Raw genomic sequence first — 26,808 nt, 5'->3', positions numbered from 1 at the left:
GTGCGGCCTAGTGTCCCAGGAAATCCACCTGAAAGCATAGGAACTCCAAAGTATATTGATTATTAAGAGTTTTCCTTTCAGGGAACCCCACCTGAATAGCCTGCTTCAGTTGCAACCACTTAAAACTTTGTGACTTATTAAAACCAAATCCATGTTGCAACTGTGAAAACTCAAGCAGTTTACCATTTGAAATAACATCATTTAGAGAACGAATACCTGCAATAATCCAATGCTTCCATAGGATTTGAGATCCGCCAATTTGAATCTTGGAGTTTATCCATAAAGATTGATTTGTAGATTTACTTAATGGAATAGGTGTTAAATTACTAACGTTGCGTAATGTTTTCCAAGTATTAATTAATATTCTATTCTCTTTATATTTCCTAGGCATTTTGATACTGAGAACATGAACTAAATGTAAAGGAAACAAGAGATGCCATTCCAAATATAACCAATCCGGGGCATTTTCCATGAGTTCTGGGAGTTCCCGATATATACCCTGGCGTAAAATATAAGCTTCATGATACCTATAAAAATTTGGAAAATTTACCCCACCCTCCTCAATTGGCTTTGGTAAAGATACTAAAGCAATTCTAGGCATTTTACTCAACCAAACAAATTTTGTAAGAATACCATTTAACTTTTTATAAAAGGACCTCTGAAAAAAAATTGGTATCATACTCATTTGATAACAAACTACAGGCAAAATCATCATTTTAATCGTTTGAACTCTTCCCCACCAAGAAAGATGTAAAGGATTCCATTGCTCACACATTTCTGTTACTTTTTTTAATAAAAGTTTTTCATTCTCTTTCAATGTGTCTTCAAGAGTATTTTTAATCATAATACCTAAGTATTTTAAGCCATCTTCTTTCCATATGAATGAGAAAGAATCAAATAATCCTTTAGTACAATGCACATTGAGAGGAAGAATTTCTGATTTGCTCCAATTAATTTTATACCCTGAAAATTTTCCAAATGTATCAATCAACTCTAACAAAAATGGAATGGTGGTTCCTGGATTTCTCAAATAGAGCAGAATATCATCTGCATACGCTGAAACTTTATATTCTTTATCAGAATAGAGAATATCTTGTATCCTCTTTGCCTGTTGAATGGCTAATAACAAGAATTATCATAATATTTGTTATATTGTATGCAACTATCAAAATAAGGGGAGGGAAAGGTATTATAATTGAATAATAGTTGATATAATTATTAAATATTATATGATGTCTAAAATTATAGTAAGGACTATATAATGATATGTTGTATTTACAGTAAGTTATGGAAATATCAAGTGTATACTTAATGCAATTGTATGAATTTTTATGATACACTTGTTGTTATATGAAAAATGAATAAAAAACTTAAAACAAAAAAAACAACAACAAATGAACGGACAGCCTTGCCTAACCCCTCTCTGCAAGTTGAAAAAATGAGATAAATTATTATTAATATATAATCTTGCAGAAGGGGAGCTATACAACGCCTGCATCATTTGAATAAATCCTGAACCTATACCAAACCAATCTAATGCCTGATACATAAAATTCCATTCAACTCGATCAAAAGCTTTCTCCGCATCTAGAGATACAGAAAAAGTCGGATCAGCCATATCCTTGGTTAAATTTAACATTTGAAGCGCCAATCTGGTATTATTAGAGGAATGTCTCTTAGCAACGAATCCTGTTTGATACATATCAATAATAAAAGGGAGAGCCTTGGCTAATCGTAAAGCCAATATCTTAGCCAGAAGTTTTCCATCAACGAAATAGGCCTGTAGTTTGAAACCAAAGTGGGATCTCTGTTTGGCTTTGGCAAAACAATTGTTAATGATTCAGCCATAGTACCTGTAATGCAACCCTTATTTAATTGGGACTGATATAGATTTAGCAAATGAGGTAATAGGGAATTTTGAATGATTTCTAAAATTCTACAGTAAATCCATCACCACCTGGAGCGGATCCAACTCTAAGAGACTTCAGCGCTGTTCCTAATTCTTTTAGTGATATAGGCTCATCCATACTTCTTTTTATGTGCTCAGGAACCTTCGGACCAATAATTAAGTTTAAAAATTCTAAACCATCTTTTCCCCTACCATCATAAGGCTCAGAAGAATATAGGTCTTTGTAAAAATTTAAAAATTGACTTAAAATATTTTCAATTTGGTTATGCATACATCCTTTCTCATCTTTTATTGCTATAATTTTTGTTCTTCTTTTCTTTGCTTTAAGGTAATTCGCCAATAATCTACCAGCCTTATTCAAGTTTCCATAATACAAAGTTTGTTGAGAAAACAAATCTTTCCTTATCAATTTCAAAGATAATTCATTATATTTACCTTTTACTTTTAAAAGAGCCTGTAAAGTGTCATACTCCCATTTATCAATCAGTTTAGATTCCAAATATTTAATTTCTTTTTCCAAATCAGAATATTGTTTTTTAATTTGTTTTCTAATATAAGCAGAATAAGAAATAATATTCCCTCTCATAGTAGCCTTAAAGGCATCCCAAATATTTACCCAAAAAGTTTCATCTGATAAATTATATTGAAAAATTAATTCATTTTTACTTGAAATTCTTCCAGGAACTTTGTATCTACAAGCAATGTATTATCAAATCTCCAAATAGATCTACTATACCAGTGGTCTCAAACTCAAACCCTTTGCAGGGCCACATTTTGGATTCGGAGGTACTTGGAGGGCCTCAGAAAAAATAATTAATGTCTTATTAAAGAAATGACTATTTTGCATGAGGTAAAACTATAGTTTATAAATCTTTCCTTTTGGCTAAGTCTTAATAATAATATTCATTTATAGCTGAAGAGACATATGATCAAGAAACTGTTTTATTTTACTTTTGTGATTATGATAAACATACAGAGGGCCTCAAAATAGTACCTGGCGGGCCGCATGTGGCCCCCGGGCCACTGGTTTGAGACCACTGTACTATACTCTTGATGATCCAATTGAAGTTCAATCCAAACACTCGCATGATAAGATAATATAATTGGATCTATAGAAGCTTTAATTGCTTATTGAACTAATTGATTTGAAACAAAAATATAATCAATTCTTGAAAAAGACTTATGAACATGTGAACAAAAGGAAAATTACTGATCATTAAAATGAAGAATGCGCCAAATATCTTTTAAATCACATGAATGCACCAAATTATCTAACCCTAATGATTTTATATTTTTGCACGGTTTTTTTTATCCATTAAAGGATCCATAACAGCGTTGAAGTCCCCAGCCACAACTACATTAGAAGCAGCCAGTGGGAGTAGCAACTGTTGTAATTTTTTGAAAAATTCATTTTGATTCAAATTAGGGGCATACACATTAAACAAAGCCAGGGCATTATTTCCCATACTCATATCCACATGTACCCATCTTCCCACCCCCCCACCCCCCCCGGATCTGAACCTAGTAGTTGAAAATTGGCTGAATATTTTTTATGAACAAGAATAGCAACCCCTGCTTTCTTCCCAATTGCAGGGGCAAAAAAACATTGTTTCACCCAACCCCCTTCTAGTTTTTTTGATTCTGCAATAGACAGATGGGTCTCTTGTATGAAATAGATGTCAGCAATCTGTTTTTTTTCAAAAAAAGCTAATGTTTTTTTCCTTTTAACCTGATGGTTGAGGCCATTGACAGTCAGAGAGAAGATTTTAATACCCATCATAAAATTTATAAACTAAATAATACTTCAAATATAAATGATTCCATTTGTTACAAAACTCATGAATAGACACCAATCTCCATAACTTAAATTTTTGATCTAGAAACTTACCCCTTATCCCCCATCCCTCCCTATCCCCCCTCATTTAACAGTGAAAACTTAGAAACGCACATTTGATATTAGGTGACGAAAACTCCTCACAAGCTTAAAATTAAAACAAATTATATCTGTATAATAAGCCACTATAAGATTGTAAATCAAAACATAGATTATACATTAATTATGCAAACCTTGATACACAATCATGTACAGATAACAGTATTAATTGTGAACAATTAAAAGAGACCATTAAGAATTCATATTACCTAAAAATAGAATCTCATTACAAAACTTAAATAAAATAGTGTTGCCTTATGAACCTTTATATAATTAAATATAAATTAATCCTGTAAAAATTAATAGAATGTCTAAAGTAGAATTTGTATCAAAACAATCTTAAATAATAAAATGCTAGCCCGTGCATGCGCATTAGCGAACCGTGTTCCCTGATCCCTTTTCTGTAGTGGTGTGGCCGCACGACTGTGCATGCGCTCTTAGTATGTCACTGCCAGAAGACGAACCGTCACAGAGCGAGTGAACGCCGAGTCCTGTGGCACATCCAGATTGTGAGCAATCCTGCCTTAGATCCTGTCCCTGTTAAACCGGCTGGCAATAACAAAGTCAGATGCCATGGGTTCTTCCCTTTTGCCAAATTACTAAAGGCTCTGCCGGTCTTGATCCTGAGGGGCGGGCAGATCCTATAGCGATTTAGCAAGAGGGAAAGCCCCCGTGATGTCTGGCTTCATTATTGCCAGCCGGTTTAGTGGGACCGAGACAGGACCGAAGGCAGGGCTGCTCACAATCCAGATGCACCGCTGGCTCATCACTCCCCCCTCCTTCCAGCGGCCGCCAAACAATGCCTTCCTCCCTGCCATGATCCTCAAGGCCTGAACTGCAAGTTTGAAGGTAGGGCACGGACGGTTTGAGAATGAGGGAGAGAACGCCGCAGCCAGATGGACCGCGGGAAGGGAAAGGGGGGGGAGGAGGGTTTCGAGGGAGCCGGCTGGCCGCATAAATTATTTTCATTTCAAATCTGCTGCCGCCGCCGCAGCTCCTCTCTCATCTTCCGACATAATATAAGTGCAGCTCATGAGAGGAGCCGCCGTGGCGGCTTTGAAAATGGCTCCCTTAGTTCTTCGCTGCATTTTTTTTTTTAAAGTTTAAAACTGCCGCTGTGGCTCCTCTCACGATCCCGGCCTGTGTCAGAGAAGGCTTCCGACGCAGGCCGGATCGTGAGAGGAGCCGCGTAGGCATCTTTAAACTTAAAAAAAAAATCCAGCAAAGAACTAAGGGAGCCGTTTTATCTCCATGCTGCTACGAAGGAACAGGTGAGTGGGAGGGAAATGCTGATGCACAGGGAGCAGGCAGGCATGGCAGGCAAGCAGGGGGAGAGGGAAAGGGGCTGCTTTGGGGGTAGGGGTGTGCTGGGGGCACACAGCAGTCATGGGCAGGGGATCACAGAACAGGCAGGCATGGCTCAACAAGGGGAGAGGGAAAGGGGGCTGCTTTGGTGTGAGGGGTTTGCTGGGCCAGACAGCAATCATAGGGGGGAAACAGAAGGGGGCCACGGAGCAGGCAGGCATGGCTCAAAAGGGGGCAGGGGCATTGGGAAACGGGGCTGCTTTGGGGGGAAAGGGTGTTCTGGGGGCACACACCAATCATGCCGGGGAAGAGAAGGGGGCCACAGAGAGATAGGCAGGCATGGCGCAATGGAGAAATACAGGCAGGCAGGGCGCAAGACAGAGACACACACAGAAAGAATGACAGACAGACAGACAGCATCCAAACACAGAGAGAGAAAGGAAAAAAAAAACCAGTCGTCTACTCTAGCACCCGTTGGACAGGGGGAGAACGAAAGAGGTGCTGCTGGACAGGGGGGAGGTAAAACAAAGGGAGAAGGGCTGCTGCTGCATAAGGAGAGCAGTGAAGGGGTGGTGGTGGACACAGGGGAGGTAAAAGGAAGGGAAAATGGACAGGGGGAGCAGGCAAGGGGTGGTGATGGACAGCCAAGGAAAAAGAAAGGCAGAAAGAAAAAAAGCGGCTAAGGAAAGAGAATAAAGACAGACACACACACATATGTTCTAGCACCCGTTAATGTAACGGGCTTAAAGACTAGTTATATTAATAATGATAAAAGAAATCACAAATCATAAATTCCCAACACTTCGAAAGTTTCATCAGAAAAAGGGCTAAATGAAATGAGATAAAATATTAATTATAAAACCACCCAATCAATTCTATGAAACCCCAATTAATTCCTCAAACATCTATCATTTCATATTAAACAGTGACAACAAAAATAATAAACTGAAACGGTAATCTGCTCTTATCATACCCCAATCAATCATAATTTATAATCAATAAGGTTAATATTAATTAGTTATACACAAAAGAGGAATCTCATCAATTAAATGTCTTCAAATATAATTCTTAAACTAATTTAAGGATTCAATAAATTATCCCAAACAATCTCCCTTATTAGCACCCTCCCTTTTTTACTACAATCTTGAAGTTATACTATATCTAAGTATTCTAATGAATCTTCTTTTATGCAGTAATAAGATCTTAGAGTAATAACAAAATGAATAAAATTAAATTAAAATCATCAATAAAAGGTATACATCAGTAAAACGAATTCTAAAAACCAATTATATTCCTACCAAGTAAGAAATTAAACAGAAATTTCATCACTGAAAATCACATTCCTGGAGCAGATTTATTTTCAAAGTCACAAATAAAAGTATATGAGAAATATTTAACTATATAAAAATCTTCATTTACATGAAGCTCTTCATTCCAGTCACAGGGTTGAACTGATAATAGCCTGACAAACTTTATTAGTAAAACCGAGCATCAAGCTACAAAAAGAAGGTGCTAGTTGAGTTACTAGACTTGAAAATAATAGTATTAATCTTCTTATGAGAACGTAGCAAGAGGACAAGGAAAGGCAAGCCAAAGAACCATCCACGAGGCCTGGAGAAACCAGTTTTCCAATGAGTTAGGTGATTTTAATAACTTTATATGTAAGACTGTGTTGTAGATCCAGATTAGGAATCAGCAAAACGTAAACGCAGCCTGATGCATATTGGGAGATCCGTGACCTCGGCAGCAGATTCGCCTATAAGAATACGACCACTGCAAATATATCCCATAATCAGATGATTTCAAAAGAATTTTGAAGGCTCAGAACCCATTTTACATAACTTGCATCCGATGATCCATCCCGATAGAATAATGAAATCCTCTGATGTATGACCTACTTCCGCATTTCCCGTAACCTGGAAGAAACAGTAGCTGACCGTGGTTGAATCATTAGCATAGGTAAACCTGCAAGTCACATTGGCAAAGAATTGTAAAAGAAATCAAAATAGCTGCCATTAGGACAACAGACTTAAACTGTTATTAAAAAAAACAAAAACTCTGGATCCTTCCATAACGATGAATAAGAACGATGAAACTTTTAGGAAATTGTCTCTATATTTCTGGATAGCATTGACATCGCACACTTGGATGATTCCAGTTCTTTGAAGCATAGCATTATGAAGAAGACATTGCTGGACACCGGCCCAAAGTAAGAAAGATATTCAAAACTTCTATATGAAAGTCTAGCAAGAGTCTAAATATCTAATCATCTTGAATCACTGGACTCTTTTGCTTTTTAAGATTATACCAAGCTTAGGAGCCCAAAGCAATAGTATAATTGCTATGCCGTGGCCTGTCTTCTTACCAAATGAAACCCTTTTCTGTATATTATTGATGGTATTATAAAATAACAAACCAGCATTATAAGCTTATATTGTCAGACCAAATGTTGAGTAAATAGTAGATAGAATTAATAAGCTTTAACAGTCCAACTACTTTGCATAACAACACGAGCCTTCTATTCAAGAATACTAAAAATAATTTTATCTAATAGTGCTGTGCCTCCAGGACGGTTATTCACAGTTAATTCAAAAAAGATTCCATTCCTCATGCCACACCATATCTTGCATAATGTTCATTATCATGTTTAAATAAAATTATAAGAATAAATGAAATAAAGACAAAATTAAAAGCGAAGTGTTTTTTTCCTCTATTTTTTTTTTACCCCCTTCTTTTCATGAGATCATCGGTTGCTCACGTTTCCAAAAAATCTTTTAACTTTTCAGGATCTCCAAAACTCAAAGTCTTATTGGCATAAGTAACCCTCATTATAGCTGCCTCATTTGAGGCCTTAAATCAAGTCATTTTTTTCCTTTTTTCAGCGGTGGTCTTAGCGAAATCTGGCACAATGTGAATTTTTGAATCCTGACATTTCACGTTCTTATTTTCTTTTGCAAGCCGTATGACTTCCATGACTTGCTGATGCCTCAAAAGTTTAAATATCAGCGGACGTGGCCTCAGATCCCTACTAGATCTTCTTGTAGGGATCCTATGAGCCCTCTCGTATTCTAATGGATATTTTGATTTCAGAGGCAGTATCGTTGGGAGGAATTGCTCAAGGAAAGAGATAGAATCATTATTTTCAACTCCCTCCGGGAGCCCAATAATTCTCAAGTTGTTTCGTTTCCCCCTATTAATACAATCCTCCAGCTCTTTAGAAAGAATATCCACTTTCTCTCTATATAACTTCCATTTCTTTATTTCAGTTTCATTTGCTGTTATTCTTTTTTCCATTTGATCTATTTTTAGCTCAAACTGTTCCATACGTGTAGTGAGGCTTCTAACATCATCTTTCACCTCTTTCAACTTTTGAGCGTTGTCAGAAACTATCTCCGTAATTATTTTCAGCTGAGCAAAAATGTCACCGTTATCCTTCTTAGGCAACGGCACTTTAGAAGGAGGTCATAGGATCTATCTTTGATCTCTTAGCGCTCCCCGATCCTGTGCCAGCCGCTTCACATTTTGACTGTTTGCTCGAAGCCATAACTAAGTTAAATTGCCAATTTATCACTAAAAAAAAACTTTTTAGTAGCTTAAAATATCTTTGAAAAAGCTTGTAATTGCAGAGCTCGAACTTCACCCGACCATCCAGCTGCGCCTCCAAGCCACGCCCCTCAAACTTAAGGATTCTTAATTTTCCAATAGCTAAATTTATGTCTTCACAGGAACATTTTAAGAACTTTATGTTGACTGTTCTAAATATTCCAGAAGCTAGTCTTCTCCCGATACAGAAAATTTACTATTTAAAACAAATGCAAAAGGAAAAAGCAGTGGTAGCTGAAAATACACAATTGGATGTTTCTGCTATTTTGCAATCTTCTGATACTGAAATTAGAGGACGGGCGACTTTGTTAGTCTCTCTTGTGTTCCTACAAGATAAAGAAATGTTGTTGAAATTATACTTTAATTTAAAACAGATCACCTATTTAGGTGAAAGGGTATATATATTTCCAGACGTCTCAAGGTGGACATAATACAGGAGGAAAGAGTTTTTAAGATTTCGTCCAAAAGTGATTGCTTTAGGGGCAATGTTTCAGCTGAGATTTCCATGTAAATGTTTTGTCTCATATCAAGGGAGTAATTATATTTTCTTTGAACCTGCCCAATTAGGTTTTTTCCTAGAAGGTAAAGGAGTCTCGACACAGCCAGAATGAACCAAGATATAATGCGGTATTTAACTAAAGGATAGGTTAACATCTTATTACTGCTCTATTTCCTTTTCTTTTGTATATGAATTTCCCCTTTTCCCGAGGGGTTTACTCATTTTGCATCTTACCCTCAGGTTGTGGACTGTGTTAAATAAATATTTCATTGTTTAATTTCTGGTGCTTAGTTTGTATAGCTAAGTAAGTTTATAATTTTGTATTTCTTTGATCATCTATCTATATTGGATGTATTGAAACAATAAACAATAAAAAAAAGGAGGCACTGTGGTTCTCTGGGCAAGGGAACAATATTTATTTGAAGTTCAGTCTCAACTCTCTCAGAGGAACACTATATTAAATTGTCATCAGATCCCATAGATGAAATTTATAGTGAGATTTCGCAATAAAGGCAAAAAAGAGGGATTTCTTACCACTAATGAATATAAATATCTGCTTATCAAGACTTTAAAATCCCGGTGTTCTATTTATTACCCAAGATTCATAAAGACCTCCACCGCCCACCTGGCCGACCGATTGTATTGGCCAGGGATTCTATGCTAGAGAGAATTTGTAAATTCGTGGATGACCATCTACAAGAATGTCTTCTGTCCGTTCAATCCCTGCTGCGAGACACCACTCACCTTTTACAGCAGCTACATGGATGGGAAGATCTGATTAGTGATGTCACATATTTAATGACACTGGATGTGTCAGCACTGTACAATTCAAATCCACAAAGTGAAGCACTGAATATTCTTTAAGCATGCTTGAAACAGATGTAGACCACATGTAGTCCCTTCCGATTTTTTACAACTGAGTGCAACAGCAATGACCCGGAATTATTTTCTTTTTGATGATAATTTTTATGAACAGTGTTCGGGCATCGCAATGAGCGCATCGTTTGCCCCTTCAGTGGCCAACCTATTTATGGATCAATTTGAGAGAAGATGGATTTATGATTATCCTTTCCAACAATATCTGGGTTGTTGAGCGAGATTCATAGATGACATTTTTTGCCTAAGGACTGGCCCATTGGAGAAAATTCATGAGTTTGCCACATATTTGAACACTTGCCATACACAGATTAAATTTGAAATGAAGTATGACGGTACAGTTGTATGCTTTTTGGATGTATATGTAGAAAAATCTACTAGTCATTTTTTGACCACCGTGCACACCAAAGAGACAGATAGAAATACCATTCTGTCTTTTGATAGCATGCACCCTCAGCATATTAAGAATAATATTCCTTTTGCACAGTTCCTGCAATACTGTAGGATTTGGGGATCAACGGAAGTGTATGAAGAGAAATCTACAACTGTGGAACAGAAATTGATATCTCATGGCTATCCATCGGCCACAGTGGGTAAAGCTCAAAAACGTGCGCTTTCTAATCATAGGGAACACTTACTTCAATATAACACCCGTAATGAAGATAAAGAGGTTATTCCTTTTGTGACTAAATTGGGCTCCTTTTACAAAGCCACACTAGGGCTTTAACGAGCGGAATAGCATGCACTAAATTGCCCCGTGCACTAACCGCTACCGCCTCCTTTTGAGCAGATGGTAGATTTTAGGCTAGCGCACTCTATAGCACACGCTAATCCGGTGCGTGCGCTAAAACCGCTAGCGCACCTTCGTAAAAGGAGCCCTAAATTCTCTAATTTATCTGCACAATTACAGCGAACAATACGTCCACATTTTGCTATGTTAAAATCACATCCTTGTTTTGAATCTTCGACTTTTTTGTTTTCTTTTCAAAGGAACACAAATTTGTGTGATATTCTGAGCCCTGATTGTCTGCCCATTATGGAGACAACACTTATAGTGGAGCCTTTGGGTCACTACAAGTGTGGAAGTTGTTCTATATGCCAACTAATGACTGAGGGATCGAGATTTGAATATCTTGTTACCCACATTTAGTATGGATTATGAGCTTCCACTACGTGCAGGTCAAGTGGAGTAATTTACTGGATACAATGCCTCTGTGCCTTGTTGAATTTCGGTCACACTTCGAGAAATTTGAAGCTTAAGATTGCAGGAACATAAATCTTGCCTTCACACTAATAGAATGGAAGAACCATTGGTAGCCCATTGCAAGCAAATTCCAACATGAATTTAATGCTCTAAAGTGCATTATACTTGAACAGTGTAAACCGGCAACAAGGAGAGGTCACTGGCAGCGTTTTCTCCATCAGAGGGAACAGCGATGGATATATCATCTGGACACTGTATATCTGAAAGGTTTAAACAACTGGGTCGAGTGGTCTGCATTTGACTAATTTTTTTTTGAAGTAATTCTTTCCCTGGTATGACATCAGCAAAAAATAAGGAGGAGTTTCAATCAAACATTCAAATTCCTGTCTGGGCGTCCGGAAGTTAAACGCCATTTTGAAACTTTGGAAAGTTTGTGCGAGAGTGTTTGTTTGCAATAGTGCTGGTTAAATGTTTTCTTACCCATGCCGCAGCTTTGACAAGCGAAACTGGGATTCCCTGTTGGGTTCTGTGAAGGGGAGCTTACTGCACGGAACCGGAGGATATTAACAGCAAGCTAGTTACAATGCTGGATCACAGGTGTGAAGCTAAGTACCCCTCTATGTATTGAAGCAAGCAGTGCTGATGCTAGGACGTTTTTGACTGACAGCAAATCTTTTTTTATTGTTTCAGTCTTCTGTGATTTGAACCTTATTCACACATTGATTACTGAACTAAGAAAGATTAGAGCTACTGTTTGAAGTTGTAGCACTTAAACTGGAGTTTTTTTAAGACCCATGAAGCCCTTCAATTGAGGTCTTTTTCTCCAATATTTTTATTGGTGTTCCTCATTGATTCAGCAGCATTTTCTTTTCTTTTTTTTAATATTCTTTATTCATTTTTTCATCTTACAACAAGTGCAACAGAAAATAACAGTAATATTTATACAATATCACTTGAATATCTATTCTTATTAATATCACAATTAAAAATAGATATAAATCCCTCCTTCCCAACCCTGTTATTATTACACATGTGATTACATATAGATATTATTCTCTATTAATCCAACGCATCAGTATATAAATAGACTTCCCCCCACACCCCACCCCTGTACAATTATATTAGCTGAGGAAAAATGATAATTTATTAATTACAATACTCTATTAATGGTCTCCAAACCTCCTGAAAATTAAAATTTCCTTTCTACAACGCTAACGTTCTTTCTATCTTATACATATGAAACAGTGAATTCCACCAAAAACTGTAATTTAATCTATTCCTGTTTTTCCAATTGAATGTAATCTGCTGAATGGCAACTCCTGTCATAATAAGTAATAATTTATTATTATTTGCAGAAATTTGACTTTTTTCCTCATTGACATTCCAAATAAAATAGTATCATAGGATAAAGCCACAGGATTTTCTAAGAAACAATTTATTTGGCCCCATATTGATCTCCAAAAAGCCAAAATGAATGGACAGTAGAATAATACATGATCTAAAGTCCCTGCTTCGAGATGACAATGCCAACATTTATTTGACTTACAGCTATCTAACTTTTGTAATCGAACAGGGGTCCAGAAAGCTCGGGGCAACAGAAAAAAACAAGTTTGTCTCATAGATGCTGACATTGTACAATTCATTCTTCAAGACCAAATTCGTGGCCATTGAGACGCAGTAATTTGATGCTAAATCTCAATGCTCCAAATGTCCTTAAGACCAGTTTTTGGTTTTTTATTTATAAATCCAGATATCAATTTATAGCACTGTGCAGCCTGGTGTCCCAGGAAGTCCACCTGAAAGCACAAGAACTCTAAACTATATTGGTTGTTAAGATTTTTCCATTCAGGGAACCCTGCCTGAATGGCCTGCTTCAGTTGCAACCATCTATAACTTTGTGATTTGTTAAGACCAAATCTGTGTTGCAGCTGTGAAAAATCAAGCAGTTTGCCATTAGATATAACATCATCCAGAGTTCTAATACCTGCCAGTACCCAATACTTCCAGATGACCTTAAATCCGCATATTTGAATCTTGGAGTTAAGCCATATAGTTTGATTTGTTGATTTATGTATAGGAATAGGTGTTAAATTATTCACAAACCTCAAAGTTTTCCATGTATCAACTAACACTTTGTTTTCTTTATATATCCTAGGCATTTTGATACTAAGAACATGATTTAATCGCAGAGGAAAAATGAGTCGCCATTCTAACCACAACCAGTCTGGAATATTTTCAATGGGCTCTGGGAGGACCCAATACATACCTTGGTGCAAAATATAGGCTTGATGATACCTATAAAAATTGGGAAAATTTACCCCCCTTCCCTAATTGACTTTTGCAAAGACACTAAAGCAATTCTAGGAATTTTACCCAAACAAAAAAATTTTGTAAGATTTCTATTTCCTTTTATAAAAGGAACCCTGAAAAAAACTGGTATCATACCCATTTGGTAACAAACCACAGGCAATATCATCATTTTAATCATTTGATTCAGCAGCATTTTCTGATTTGGGTTCTTAATAATCAGATTGATTGAATGAAGTGTCTAGCATATTTATTTTTTCTATATGTGATTTCAATTACCCTAAAAATCCAAGCACACAATTTTGGATTTCAATTACCCTAACATTGACTGGTTAAATGTTTCATCGAGGAGTGCTAGGGAGGTAAAATTCCTAGATGTCATAAATGACTGCTTCTTGGAGCAACTAGTCCGGGAACTGACAAGAGGGAGAGCTATTTTAGATTTGGTCCTTAGTGGAATGCAAGGCATAGTACAGGAGTTAACTGTGTTGAGTCTGCTGAGATACTGTGATCATAACGTGATCAAATTTGAGCTGATACCAGGAGTGACATCACAAAAGAGATTTATTGAAGAGGCGTTTGATTCTCGAAAGGGTGACTATGATAAAATGAGGAAAATGGTTAAAAAGAAGCTAAAAGGATCAGTTGCAAAAGTTATGACTGTAAACCAGGCATGGATGTTATTTAAAAATTCCATCGAGGGAGCCCAGACCAGATGTATTCCACGTATCAGCAAAGGTGGAAAGAAGAGGAAACGAGAGCCGATGTGGTTAAAAGGTAAAGTGAAAGGGGATATTAGAGCCAAAAAAACATCTTTTAAAGAATGGAAAAAGAATCTGAATGAAGAAAATAAGAAGGAATACAAGCACTGGCAAGTTAGAAAGCACTGATAAAGACAGCTAAGAATCTTATCTTCGGTTTATATACCGGGTCATCTCCCAACAGAGCTTGACTCGGTTCACATATAATAAAGAGTAGAGTACATAGAAGAGGAACATAAAAGAAATAAGAACTATAGTATTATCATTTTGTTGATGTTGTAGTTAAGCCTTATAAATATTGCGAGAACAACAGGGTTTTCAGGACTTTACGAAATAGTTGTAGTTGGCCTATCAGTCTTATAGAGTCAGGAAGTCCATTCCAGATCTCTACCAACTTGAAAGCAAAAGATTGACTAAGCTTCCCAGCAGACTTGATTCCCTTAAAGGAAGGGAAAGATAGTTTATATTTCTGTGTATTCCTCAGCTGACAAGATCTAAAGGTATTCCAACATAAGGGGACTAAAGGGTCAAATATTCCATAGAGAAGCTTGAAGATTATGCATGCACATTTAAACTGGATCCTAAAACAGACTGGGAGCTAGTGAAGCTTTCTCAACAGAGGAGACACATGATCATACTTGCGTTTCCCAAAAATAAGCTTGGAAAGAATATGAAGAGAAACTTGCAAAAGACGAAAAATTCATAACTATTTTTTTAGGTACATCAGAAACAGAAAACCTGTGAGAGAATCTGTGGGACCATTGGATAATCAAGGAGCAAAAGGGGCACTCAGGGAGGATAAGGCCATAATGGAGAGACTGAATGAATTATTTGCTTCGGCCTTTACGGTTGAAGATGTAAGAGATCTATCTGAACCGAAATGGTGGAAACAATTCTAAAAAAATTAAATTGTGGAACATGTAGACAAACATGATTTAATGAGATGGAGGCAGCATGGGTTCAGCTGAGGGAGATCTTGCCTCACCAATCTGCTTGACTTCTTTGAAAATATGAATAAACATGTGGATAAAGGTGAGCTGATTAATTTAGTGTATCTAGATTTTCAGAAAGCTTTTGATAAAATTCCTCATGAGAGGCTCCTGAGAAAATTAAAGAGTCATGGGATAGGTGGCAAAGTTCAGTTGTGGATTAGGAATTGGTTATCGGATAGAAAACAGAGAGACATAGAACCAATAATAATATCTGATCATGGTGGTGTGTGGATAGAAGTTAATTTAGTAGATCAAGATAATTCTAAACCGGTATGGAGGTTTGATAATGCATTGCTTGCTGATTCTAAATTTTGCACAGAATTTCAGACTAAAATTAATGAATATTTTTTACTTAATGATTTAGAGGAAATGTCGATTGGAATTTTATGGGATGCTTTCAAAGCAACTATGAGAGGACAAATTATATCATATTCTGCATATAAAAAGAAACAGCTAAGAAAGCAATATGTAAATTTGGAAAAAGAAATTAAAAATTTGGAATTAAAATTGGTTAATAAATGGGAACAGGAGACATTTCAAATATTGTTAAAAAAAAAATGTGAATATAATGAAATTTCCTCTGGGTTAGTAAGGAAAGATATTTTTGCTCAGCAAGCGGTGTATTATGGTAGTGCAAATAAGGCTGGAAGATTATTGGCAAATTATTTAAAAGCAAAGAAAAGGAAGGAGAAAATAAACATAATTAAGGATGAGTTAGGCAATTCTCATTCTCAAATTGGAAATATATTAAAACAATTTTTAAAATATTATAAGTCACTGTATTCTTCGGAGTCTTATTTAAATAAAGAGAAAGATGGGTTGGATTTTTTGAGTTTAATTGAAGGTCCTAAGGTTCCTGATCATATAAAAGGAAGTTTAGATAAACCTATATCATTAAAAGAGTTACAAATGGCATTGAAATCCCTTAGAGTTGGGACCGCTCCAGGTGGAGATGGATTTACAGTAGAGTTTTATAAAGAATTTCAAATTTCCCTATTACCATATTTATTAAAATTATATCAGGATCAACTGAATAAAGGTTGTATATCAGGCACTATGGCAGAATCTTTAACTATTGTTTTGCCAAAGCCAAATAGAGATCCAACATTGGTGTCAAATTACAGGCCTATATCTTTAATAAATGTAGATGGTAAATTATTAGCTAAGATTTTAGCATTAAGATTGGCTAAAGCTCTTCCGCATATAATAGGAATGAATCAAACTGGATTTGTTGCTCAGAGACACTCTTCTAATAATACTAGACTGGCATTTCAGATGTATTATTTAACAAAACAAATTAATGATCCGGCTTTTTCGGTATCACTAGATGCTGAAAAGGCTTTTGATCGTGTAGAATGGAATTTTATGTATCAAGCTATGGAGTGGTTTGGTATTGGATCCGGATTTATACAAATGATTCAAACACTGTATAGCTCCCCAACTGCTCGCTTATATATAAATAATAATATTTCAGATGCTTTTAAGTTGCAGAGGGGAGTTAGACAAGGTTGTCCATTATCTCCTTTGCTCTTTGATATAGTTCTTGAACCCTTATTATTAGCTATTCGACAGGCAAAGGACATACAGGGTATTCCATGTGCTGGAGTGGAATATAAAGTATCTGCTTATGCAGATGACATCTTGCTTCATTTGAGGAATCCGGAAACAACAATTCCATGTCTACTGGAGGTAATAGATACATTTGGAAAATTCTCAGGATACAAAATAAATTGGACTAAATCAGAGATTTTACCTTTAAATGTGCATTGTACAAAAGGTATACTTGATTCTTTCCCTTTTATATGGAAAGAGGATGGAATAAAGTACTTAGGTATTTGGTTGAATAAAACACTCGAAGAGACAATGAGAATAAATTAAAAAATTTTATTACAAAAAGTAACAGAGATGTGTGAGCAATGGAATCCTTTACATTTGTCCTGGTGGGGAAGAGTTCAAACTGTTAAAATGATGATTTTGCCTGTGGTTTGCTATCAATTAGGAATGATACCAGTGTTTTTTCAGGGGTCTTTCTATAAAAAATTAAATAGTATTCTGGTTAAATTTATTTGGCTGGGTAAAATTGCAAGAGTGGCTTTAGTGTCTTTGCAAAGACCAATTGAGGAGGGTGGGGTAAATTTTCCCAATTTTTATAGGTATCATCAAGCCTATATCATGCGCCAAGGTATGTATTGGGTCCTCCCAGAGCTTTTGGAACAATTACCAGAGTGGTTAAATGTGGAGAGATCACTTATCTTTCCACTTAGGCTTGATCTTTTGCTTAGTATAAAAGTGCCTAGAATACGTAAGGACAATAGAGTATTAATGGATACTTGGAAAACATTAAGGTTTATAGACAAATTAACTACTGATTCTATTTTAAAATCGAAACAACAGACTATTTGGGTAAACTCCAAGATACAAATAGGCGGGTTTAAGGTTGTCTGGAAAGATTGGATTAAAGCAGGTATAAGATCATTAACGGAAGTAATTGATAATGGTAAGATGCTTGAATTTTCACAATTGCAACATAAATATGGTCTGAATAAAAAACAAAGTTTTAAGTGGTTGCAATTGAAGCAGGCTATTCAGGTGGGGTTCCCTGAATGGAAATCTTTAAATGATCATTACAGCTTAGAATTCTTATGTTTCCAGGCAGATTTTCTGGGACATCAGGCCGCAAAGTGGTATAAAATTATATCTAATTATTTGAATAAGAAGCCTAAAAATGGATTAAGAGATATTTGGAGCATTGAGATTAAGCATCAGATTAATGCATCTCAATGGCCACGTATTTGATCTTGGAGAATTAAAGGTACGATATCAGCATCTATTAGGCAAACATGGTTCTTTTTGTTGCATAGAGCATTCTGGACCCCTACTAGATTACAAAAATTAGATTGCTCTAAGTCTAATAGATGCTGGCATTGTAAAATTGAAGTTGGAACTTTAGACCATCTTTTATTTTATTGTCCATGTATTCAAGCATTTTGGATATCAATCTGGGATCAAGTCAACATATTGATGGAAAGTCATGTGGCATTATCCTATGACACAGTGGTTTTTGGAATGTGTATGAGGGCCAAATGCCAAATATCGGCAGCAAACAATAAATTATTGATGATTCTTACTGGTGTGGGAATTCAGCAAATAACAACTAATTGGAAAGACTGTTCTAGACTGAATTGTAGTTTCTGGTGGAACTCAGTTTGTCATATGTACAAGATGGAAAGATTTCTTGCAGTACAAAGGGGGTATTTTAAAAAGTTTCAAGAGGTGTGGAGGCCATTAATTGATTATTATAATGAATAAGATTTATTCTTTTTCCTTAGGGGATAATTTATAGAAATGGGGTGGGGTGGGGGGGATAGGATAATTTAGTTAACTAGCGGTATATTTCAACTGATTAATGGATATAAGAAACATGGTATATAGGTATGAATAGAAAAGGAAAGGGGGTAAATTTATTGGAAATATGTTGTTATGAAATATAAGGGGATATATGTACTATGATAAGATATATATTGTTGTGCATTACTTTGTATAATAAAATGAATAAAGAGTTTGAGGAAGAAAGGGTGGGGGGAGGGACAGATTTAATGTAAGATTAATTGTATTATGAAAGAGGGATGTATAAGTATGTATAAGTTTGGATGGAATATTTTGTTGATATGGGAAGGGATGGGAGGTGGGTGGGGGGTATTAAAACATGTATAATAATATTGTTTAAGAATGTCAAGTGAGTTATGTGAATTAATTGTAATAATATTATACACTTGTTGAAAGAAATAAAAAGGAATAAAGATTTAAAAAAAAAAAAAAAAGAAAACAGAGAGTAGGGTTAAATGGCCATTTTTCTCAATGGAGGAGAGTAAACAGTGGAGTGCCGCAGGGGTCTGTACTGGGACCGGTGCTATTTAATTTATTTAATTTATTATTTGCGGATGATACTAAACTGTTCAAAGTTGTTAAAACACATGTGGATTGTGAAAAAAGGTTATTATAATAAATTTAAGGATGTGTGGGGACCTTTATTAAATTATAGTAATAAGTTACACTTTTCCCAATCTTAATACACATGTGGATTGGGGGGGATTTCTTGTTTTTCCATTAAGAATATATAGATGATTGCCGTAAGATATTATTTTTATGTGGTATATATTAGTTGTATATGAATTTGGAAGGGGGGTGGGGGTTAAATCTTCTTGGTGTATGATATTGAAAATTTTTCAAGTGATGTATTATATTTGGTTGATATTTACTGTACACTTGGTGTAAGTTTAAAAATGAATAAAGAAATTATAAAAAAAGGAATTGGTTATCGGATAGAAAACAGAGGGTAAGGTTAAATGGTCATTTTTCTCAATGGAGGAGAGTAAACAGTGGAGTGCCACAGGGGTCTGTACTGGAACCGGTGCTATTTAACTTATTTATAAATAATCTGGAAATTGGAAAAACAAATGAGGTGATTAAATTTGTAGATGACTCTAAACTGTTCAAAGTTGTTAAAATGCATGCGGATTGTGAAAAATTGCAGGCCAACCTTAGGAAATTGGAAGAATGGCGTCTAAGTGGCAGATGAAATTTAATGTGAACAAATGCAAAGTGATGCACATTGGGAAGAATAACCCGAATCACAGTTACTGGGTTAGCGCCCAAGAAAAGGATCTGTAGATATTGCGATAAAACATTCCACCCAATGTGCGGTGGCAGACAAAAAAGCATACAAGTTGCTAGAAATTATTTAAAATGGATGGTTAACAAGACTAGGAATGCTATAATGCCCCTGTATCGCTCCATGGTGCAACCCCCATCTGGAGTATTGTGTTCAATTCTGGTCTCCTTATCTCAAGAATGATATAGCGGCACTAGAAAAGGTTCAAAAAAGAGCAACCAAGATGATAAAGGGGATGGAATTCCTCTTGTATGAGGAAAGAATAAAAAGGTTAGGACTCTTCAGCTTAGAAAAGAGACGGTTGAAGGGAGATATGATTGAAGTCTACAAAATCCTGAGTGGAGTAGAACAGGTACAAGTGGATCAATTTTTCACTCCGTCAAAAATTACAAAGACATGAGGACAGGAAGAAATATTTTTTCACTCAGAGAATAGTTAAGCTCTGGAACGCATTGCTAGAGATTGTGGTAAGAGCAGATAGCGTAGCTGGTTTTAAGAAGGGTTTGGACAGTTTCCTGGAGGAAATGTCCATAGTCTGTTATTAAGAAAGACATGGGGGAAGCCACTGTTTGCCCTGGATTGGTAGCATGGAATGTTTCTACTCTTTGGGATTTAGCCAAGTAGTAGTGACCTGGATTGGCCACCATGAGCATGGGCTACTGGGCTTGATGGACCTTTGGTCTAACCCAGTAAGGCTATTCTTATGTTCTTAATGTAGATATAGTGTTCTGCGCATTCTTGGAGAAATAAAAGGTAGTGACAACATGGACAAAGCATGGGCAGGGTTTGCACGTTACATTTGTAACTTATCAAATACTGTAAGTTATGCACATTTACATAACCATAGTTATGTCAGCTCTAGGTCTAGTACAACCCTGTATGTCTAAGGGGTTTTGCTAATATTTTATAACCAAATCTGGGTGTTCATATACCATGGCAATGGGGTGCCTAAATGGAGGCATCCATTTATATATCTTCCCCCTAAATATTTAATGCACTTTAGTAAAAGGACCCTTTAATACTGAGGTTTATTGAAGTAAGATACTAACAAACATCACACAAAAAGTGAATAGGGGAAGGCCTTTAATACCCTTTAACCAGACTGACCATTGAGATAACAGAGAAATATCTGAAGGCCCACAGCACTTGGAGGTCAACTCTCTCTCCTAGTCGACATCTAGTTGAATCATTTTTAATAGGTGGTTAGGGGCCCATGAATCTTAGTGCTCAGGAACCCAGATTACTGTCAGCCCGCCCCTGCCTTCAACCAGTAAAAAATGAGAACAAAGTTCACTTACTCGATGATCTGCTTAGCATCATTCTCAGTAACATCATCAGTGTTTAGATTTATGCGTATCTTCTCTTCTGATTCAAGTCTACTGGATTCGTCATCCTCATCCTAGAAACAAAAGCAGCAGAACTTTTCTTTAACAGCAACAGAACATTTGCACTGCTAAACATCTCCAGTATGTTTTCAGCATAACTTCTTTACACACAATTATCAGGAAAGGGGCAAAGTCTCAAACTTATGCCTTATACAACTAACCTTTCTTGTTTCACCCAGCAGCACAACAACCAATGAAGCATATGCTGACAGCACAAAAATTAGATTGTGAGCCTGCCGTGACAAATAGGGAAAATAGCTAAGAGTACCTGTTTACTATTCAATGTATTATAAACTACTTTGGGTGAATCTCTTCATGATAAAGGCAGTTAATACTCATCTTTGGGGAGGACGGGATAGAAATGAATCAATCAAATAATTAATATAAATAAATAAACAAACAAACTTTCCTGCTAGTTTCTATACTAGCTCTATAGAAACATGAGATTCCTTTGGAAAGCAAATCATGATCAAACTAATTTTGAGCATAATATTGTGTTTTGCTGACTGTACTGTTTATGTTCTTATGATTTATGATTATTTATGTTTTATACTGTTAGGTCTGTTAGATTTATTATTTCCTATATATATTGTAAAATGCCTGGAGCATTTGCTTTGAACAGGCTTTCTTTACACTGAAAAGCACAGTTACATTCCTTAACAAGTATAATCCGGAGACAGCAGGCAGATATTCTCACATATAGGTGACGTCATCCACAGAGTCCAGTACAGACAGTTAGACAAGTGAACTGTCACTTTAAGTTGAAAAACTTTGCGACTGCCTGCACCGCGCATGTGCGAGTGCCTTCCCGCCCGACACCATCTCAAGCTCCTCAGTTAAGAACATAAGAACTGCCATCACCGGATCAGACCCTGGGTCCATCAAGTCCGGTGATCCGCTCACGCGGAGGCCCAGCCAGGTGTAACCTGGCGAAAAACTTAAGTCACCTGTAACCCTCTATGCGCCTTCCGAAAAGATGTGCATCTAACTTGCCCTTAAATCCTAGAACAGTGGGTTCCGCAGCAATCTCCACCGGGAGAGCATTCCAGGTGTCCACCACTCGCTGTGTGAAGCAGAACTTCCTGGCATTTGTCCTGGGCCTGTCCCCCCTCAGCTTCAGTCCATGACCTCTTGTCCTAGTCACATTTGACATCGCAAAAAACTTTTTGTCCCGCTCTATCTTGTCGATTCCTTTTATTATTTTAAAAGTCTCAATCATATCCCCTCGCATTCTCCTCTTCTCAAGGGAGAACAGTCCCAGTTTTCTAAGCCATTCTTCATAGTTCAAGTTCTCCATACCTTTTACCAGCTTCGTTGCTCGCCTCTGCACCCTCTCGAGCAGTTTTATATCCTTCTTTAGATAGGGAGACCAATGTTGGACACAGTATTCCAAGTGTGGTTTGACCATAGCTCTATAAAGCGGCATTATGACACACTCCGATGATAAAGAAGGGAAGTTTATCATGCCTTCTTTATCATGCCCAACATTTTATTTGCTTTCTTTGCCGCCGCCGCACATTGAGCTGACGGCTTCAGGGCCTATCTATCAGTACCCCCAGGTCTTTTTCTCATTCACTCTTACTCAGAGTTGCATCTGACATGCTGTACTCATGCTCCTTATTCTTTTTGCCCAAATGCATTACTTTGCACTTTTCCACATTAAACTTCATCTGCCATTTCTCTGCCCATCTCTCTAATTGACTCAAGTCTCTCTGTAGTTCCTCGCTGTCCTTTTGTGATCTGATTGTCCGACATAGCTTTGTATCGTCTGCAAACTTGATGATATCACTGGACATTCCTTCTTCTAGATCGTTGATGAAAATATTAAATAAGACAGGCCCAAGAACCGAGCCCTGAGGCACACCGCTAGTCACTTTCTCCCAGTCTGAGAGCTTCCCATTTATACCTATCCTCTGCATTCTGTTTTCCAGCCATTTACCTATCCACCTTAGTATGTCTCCCTCTATTCCGTGGCTTTGTAATTTCCTGAGAAGTCTTTCGTGTGGAACTTTATCGAACGCTTTCTGGAAGTCCAGGTATATTATGTCCACTGGTTCCCCGTTATCGATAGATTTATTTACTGTTTCAAAGAATTGTAGTAAATTCGTCAAACATGACTTCCCTTTCCTGAAGCCATGTTGACTGGCTTTCATCAGGTCGTGTGTATCCAAGTGCCGAACTATGCTATCTTTAATCAGTGCTTCAACCATCTTTCCAGGGACAGATGCAAGACTCACCAGTCTGTAGTTGCCCGGTTCTCCTCTTGACCCTTTACTGAAAATTGGGGTGACGTTCGCTATCTTCCAGTCTTCCGGTACCTGTCCAGTTTTAACTGAATTTCAACCCATCCTGAGCATACAGGCCGCAAGCCATGTGGAAATAGATCTTTTACTGGCAGACCTGCTCAACTTATTAGTATGAAAAGAAGTGAGCAGTTGAAGCAATGCTTTATAAGACTGAGACGTTTGTAAGTAATAAGCTAAGGCTCTTTTACAGTAGAAGGTATGAAGAAATGTCCGGCAGAATGAGAAATAGATTTCAGAAAGAAAACTGGTGACACAATGAATTGATGGAAATGAAAATCTGAGACTACCTGGTTATTAATTTTTATTCATTTTTATAACTTATATCAAATGTAACAGGAAACAACATTTGAATTGTAAAACATCACTTGTTTTGCTATAATATCATCTGAAAATCATGAAATTTAACCACCCTTTCCATCCCTAATACATCAAAAATATTCATAAATTATATTATACATTATATGATTTAATAAAATATCAAAAAATACCATCCCATGCACCCATTCCCATCCCCTCATTTCAATTATATTATTATGGGGAAATGTTTATTGCTCATTACAAAAGTTTGAGACTACCTTTGGAAAAGTTTGGAGAAATACCTTATCACGGAAAACCCCCCCAAAAAGGTGTGTCCGACACCAAGGTGTAAAACTGTCACAGAAATAAGTCAGACATGGTGGAGATAAAAAGAAAATTCCACTTCCTAAGAGGAAGTTAAGAAGAACACAGGCCATTGGTTGAAATGGAGGCTGTAACAGACTGGAGAGAACCACAGTAAGATTCCAAACCAGTAGAGGAGGTTTGAGAAATGGTCCTATGTTGACAAGTGCTTTCATAAACTGTCAACAAGATGATGAATAGCCAGAATTTTAATAGTAAAATAAACATAGAAAACACTACAAATCATGAGGTGAAGTCTGACTGAAGTGAATTGGATAAGAGGTAAAAACATTCCAACACTGAAGATATGGAGGGTGATAAAGCATCTTGATGATGAATACGATACTATGCTACAAACCATATTTTGTTGGGAACACTGCCATGTAGAAGGGATTCCTGGAGACATCCAAAAAGATTCTGAAAGAGCAGAAGATCAGCGTCAGATGAGGTCATCCCAAATAGAAGTGTCAGATGAGACAACTGTAAAATGGGATGTAAAAGAGACTTTGACTCTGCGCAGAAGAGATGGCAAGATCTAGGAGGATATTGGATCCCTAACATAGGGGTCCTTTTACAAAGGTGAGCTAAACGTTTTAGCGCGCGCTAAATGCTAACGCGTGCATGTTAGTTCATGGATGTGTTAGCGGTTAGCGTGTGTATATTTAGCGCACACTAAAACATCTAACACACCTTTGTAAAACAGGGGGATAGTGTCTGAAACAGGATAGGACTATCTGAGGATTCTCAGAAAGAGAGAAAATGTGACACAAAACCAAGGAGGTGAGCATCCACTGGTGCTGCTGAAGAAATCAGTTGAGTTTGTCAGCAAGAGTATTTGTTGCTTCTTAAACATAGACAAGGTTTAGAAATATGTATCAAGCAATTGAGTAGATCCAAATCCTCTTTACTTTCTGACAGAAAAATAAAAAAATTGATGCTGTCATGCTTGATAGCACAGTTACTAACCGTAACAGGTGTTATCCAGGGAGAGCAGGTAGATATTCTCACTGATGGGTGACGTCACCGACAGCATTCTAGTAAGGACCACTTCAAAATGTATCACCACTAACTCTTTAGAAAGCTCACGATAGCCCGTACCGCACATGTGCGAGTGCCTTTCCGCCCGACGTAGGCGGCGGTCCCTCAGTTAAGATAAGCCAGCTATGAAGCCAACCAGGGAAGGTGGGTGGGTTGTGAGAATATCTGCCTGCTGTCCCTGGATAACACCTGTTATGGTAAGTAACTATGCTTTATCCTAGGACAACCAGGCAGCATATTTTCACTGATGGGTGACCTCCAAGCTAACTAGAATGGGATGGTGAGAGAGTTGGCCTTTAGAAAATAAATTTTGTAATACAGATTGGCCGAAGTGCCCATCCCGTCTGGAGAAAGACTCCAGACAATAGTGAGAAGTGAATGTATGAACTGAGGACCAAGTGGAAGCTTTACAGATTTCCTCAATGGGAGTAGATCTAAGGAATGCAACAGAAGATGCCATAGCTCTGATTTTGTGGGCTGTGACACGACTCTCCAGTACCAGTCCAGTCTGAGCATAGCAGAACGATATACAAGCAGCAAGCCAGTTGGAAATCATTCTCTTGGAAACAGGATGCCCCAACTTGTTTGGATCAAATGAGAGGAAGAGTTGGGGAGAAGTATGGTGAGCATTTGTCCTGTCGATGTAATAGGCCAAAGCATGTTTACAGTCCAGAGTATGCAACACGGTTTGTCCTGAATGAGAATGAGGCTTAGGGAAAAACACCGGCAGAACAATCGACTGATTAAGATGAAACTCCATGACCACTTTCAGTAGAAACTTAGGATGCGTACGTAGAACCATTTTATCATGGTGAAAAACTGTGAAGGGTGGATCTGCCACCAACGCTTGCAACTCACTGACTCTCCTGGCAGAGGTGAAAGAAATAAGGAAGACAACTTTCCAGGTGAGAAACTTGAGATGAGTTGTGGCCATTGATTCAAATGGAGGCTTCATCAACCTAGAAAAAACCACATTAAGGTCCCAGACAACAGGCGGAGGCTTGAGAGGTGATTTAACATTGAAAAGTCCTTTCATGAATCTGGAAACCAAAGGATGAGCAGTGAGAGGCTTCCCCTCAACTGGTATGTGAAAAGCTGTAATAGCGCTTAGATGGACTGATAGATGTAGATTTGAATCCAAAGTCAGATAAATGAAAAAGATAATCCAACAGCAAATCCACTGATAAGGTAGTTGGATCGTGATGATGAAGAAGACACCAGGAATAAAACCTAGTCCACTTTTGTTGGTAACATTGTTGGGTGGCTGGTTTCCTTGAGGCGTCAATAATATGTCATACAAGATGAGAGAAATGTAAGATAGATGGAGCTGTCCCAAGAGAAACCAAGCTGTCAAGTGC

The 26,808-nt window shown here is 37.2% G+C and overlaps 1 protein-coding gene across 6 annotated transcripts in view; it reads right to left on the bottom strand.

Annotated features, from left to right (window-relative positions):
- The window catches only part of SMARCA2 (SWI/SNF related, matrix associated, actin dependent regulator of chromatin, subfamily a, member 2), a 604,189-nt gene that overhangs the window by 372,989 nt on the left and 204,392 nt on the right, over positions 1-26,808 (bottom strand). For all 6 annotated transcript variants that reach the window (XM_033925235.1, XM_033925226.1, XM_033925254.1 and 3 more), the window contains exon 14: positions 21,360-21,460. In XM_033925235.1, coding sequence (XP_033781126.1) covers positions 21,360-21,460 — 101 coding nt within the window. The remainder of the gene's footprint in view (positions 1-21,359; positions 21,461-26,808) is intronic.

The sequence above is a fragment of the Geotrypetes seraphini genome, chromosome 1, assembly GCF_902459505.1.
Source record: "Geotrypetes seraphini chromosome 1, aGeoSer1.1, whole genome shotgun sequence".
Lineage (NCBI taxonomy): Eukaryota > Metazoa > Chordata > Amphibia > Gymnophiona > Dermophiidae > Geotrypetes > Geotrypetes seraphini.
Note: the sequence above shows the minus strand (reverse complement) of the source record. Positions and strands in the feature narration are given on the sequence as shown.